The sequence below is a fragment of the Austrofundulus limnaeus genome, unplaced genomic scaffold (genome assembly GCF_001266775.1).
Source record: "Austrofundulus limnaeus strain Quisiro unplaced genomic scaffold, Austrofundulus_limnaeus-1.0 Scaffold315, whole genome shotgun sequence".
Classification (NCBI taxonomy): Eukaryota; Metazoa; Chordata; class Actinopteri; order Cyprinodontiformes; family Rivulidae; genus Austrofundulus; species Austrofundulus limnaeus.
In genome coordinates this window covers 152703-154951 of record NW_013952717.1, presented here as the reverse complement: position 1 = coordinate 154951, position 2249 = coordinate 152703, and the positions used below count along the sequence as shown (strand labels likewise).

The 2249-nt window shown below is 39.6% G+C and overlaps 1 protein-coding gene across 1 annotated transcript; it reads right to left on the bottom strand.

The window, feature by feature from the left end:
* Positions 1 to 1461: 1461 nt before the first annotated feature.
* LOC106527200 (tripartite motif-containing protein 16-like) lies at positions 1462 to 2247 on the bottom strand (the record flags this gene model as incomplete). The annotated part of the gene is made up of 1 exon (XM_014022005.1): positions 1462 to 2247. A coding segment is annotated over one exon (660 nt), but the record flags the coding sequence as incomplete, so codon positions are not given.
* Positions 2248 to 2249: the final 2 nt, after the last annotated feature.

Here is a 2249-nt window from a genome sequence, read left to right as displayed (position 1 = left end):
GTCCACAGGAAGTGGTCACAGGATCTACCAGGAGATCCAAACAGATGGAACAGGAGATGGATTGTTCGTCCAACTGAGCTCGTTGCTCCATTTCACCTCAGAGTCACAGTAACTGTCAGTTTCACTTCCACTTGTCTTTAAGCTTAGTTAATTGTCTAATTCAGTTCACTCAGACAGCTCATGTAAATGTTTGATTTTTTATTTACTGCAAAAGGCAGTTTGAGTTTTGTGCTCCAGTCCGTCACTCTGTCATCATATTTCACAACATACCATGAGGTAATGAGAGCATTTCCACCCTCAACAGGCAAAGATTAGAGCCTGATATGGTTAGGTTTGGTCTTTAGAAGCAGCAGTGATGCAGCCGCTCCCTCTTAGCAGCATGAAATCAGGATATTTCCTGTATGATCTCATAAACTCATGTGCTCCTTGGACCACTGAAATCTTAACCAAACAAGCCACATGCAAGATAACCCAGAGAGACAGAGTCTCAAAATGTTTGATAGCAGAAAACAAACAACTTTATTCAATATATTAAATCTTGATCCATTAGAAAAACACTTCTTGTACACTCCGTAGATGAACCAATTTATGTCCAGTTAGTTCAATTCAATATATTTAATCATTTTATTACATTCATGCATTTACAGCCTGTTGAACAAAGTCAGGTTAGATTATCAATGTCGAACATGACTTCAGCTTTAACACACCGTCGAACAGCCAGCCTCCCAGCTGGACCAAACCAGGCCACACCAGGACAGGAGGGATGAGACCAAAACGTCCATCAAACCACCATCAGCTACAATAGCCAGGTCCGGAAGCTCCCTTATATCCACTCCAAATCTGCTCCTCCCCTTCCAGGACCCTAAAAGGAAGCAGACAACAGCAGCAGGGGCCTTCACATTGGATGAAATAGAATTTCAGTTTTTACTTTATTATTATTATTTTTATTTATTCAAACTGTTAAAAACTGTTTCCATCTGTTTCCTCCAAGAGTCTCACAGTCAAGTTCAGGCACAAACCGGAAAAAAAACAAGAGTAATGTGGTCCTAAGGGGACAACACTGACACCTTCTGACCAAAGTTTGTAACTGCAGAGGAAACAAAGCATTTTTTAATAAACAGTGTTATCATGAAGTACAAAAAAATGTGGATGCATCTGTAAATATATTAGATATTTAAATATTGAAATTAAATTTATAATCAAACTACACATCTTTTGTGTAGTTTTGTCATTTCTTTCAACTTTTTTGTCTTTCAAACCCACTTTAAGAAAAAGCAGATTTTCAATACTTTGAACTTGTATCTCAATCAGGAGTAGCACRCACTGAATTCTGGTTGAAAGGAAAACTAATAACATTTTGTAACAGTTTAAACAAACAATAAAATCCAATAAGTCTGGCAAATCTGAAATAAAATTTTAACATTTCAGGTTCGAGTCAGAGAAAAAACAGGAGAACAGCAGTTTAATGTGAATAATCTTTAATGAAGTCATTTATGAAAATTAACAGAACAATAAACAAGTTCAAACAACAAGAACTACAGAAAACATCACAATAAAATTCTCATTAATCATAATATTAATGATAAACTATCTGAGTTTACAGAACTCTGCAGAGTCTCCAGTGTTTATAATCTCAAYYCCAGCGTGGAGCGGCTGAGTGAAGGTGGTCTGGACTCTGTGGAGGAGGGTCATGGTTTCAGAGACCCTGTAGAAGGACAGAACACCTGCTCTGTGGTCCAGGTACACCCCGATCCTGGAGGAACCAGGACCTGAGAGGGAGGTTTGGATGTTGTTGTGGTAGAATWTAAACCTGTTTTGGAAACAAATTAATGCCCAGGATTTGTCATTGTTTCCTAATCTACATTTATTCCCCACTCTGTTGATATTCTTGTAGGCGACTGCTACAAAAACACATTTTCCTCTCAGCTCCACCTCCCAGTAACAACGACCAGTCAGACTCTCTCTGCTCAGAACCTGAAACCACAATCCAGCGAATCTGTCTGGATGTTCGGGATCAGGCTGATGTTCACTCATTAGTGTTATTTTTCTGCCTCCCTCYGACAGTTTCAGCTGTGTGTGTGCTGTGTTTGGATCCAGTGTGATTTCACAGGAATATTTTAAGAATCCAGCTCTGCTCTTTGGTTCTTGTCCTGGTTCTGGTCCTGGTCCTGGTTCTGACAGTAAGACGTCCACCTCAGAGACAGTCAGTGAGATGTTTGTCCACGCGTCTCTCAGGACGTCCTGTAGTT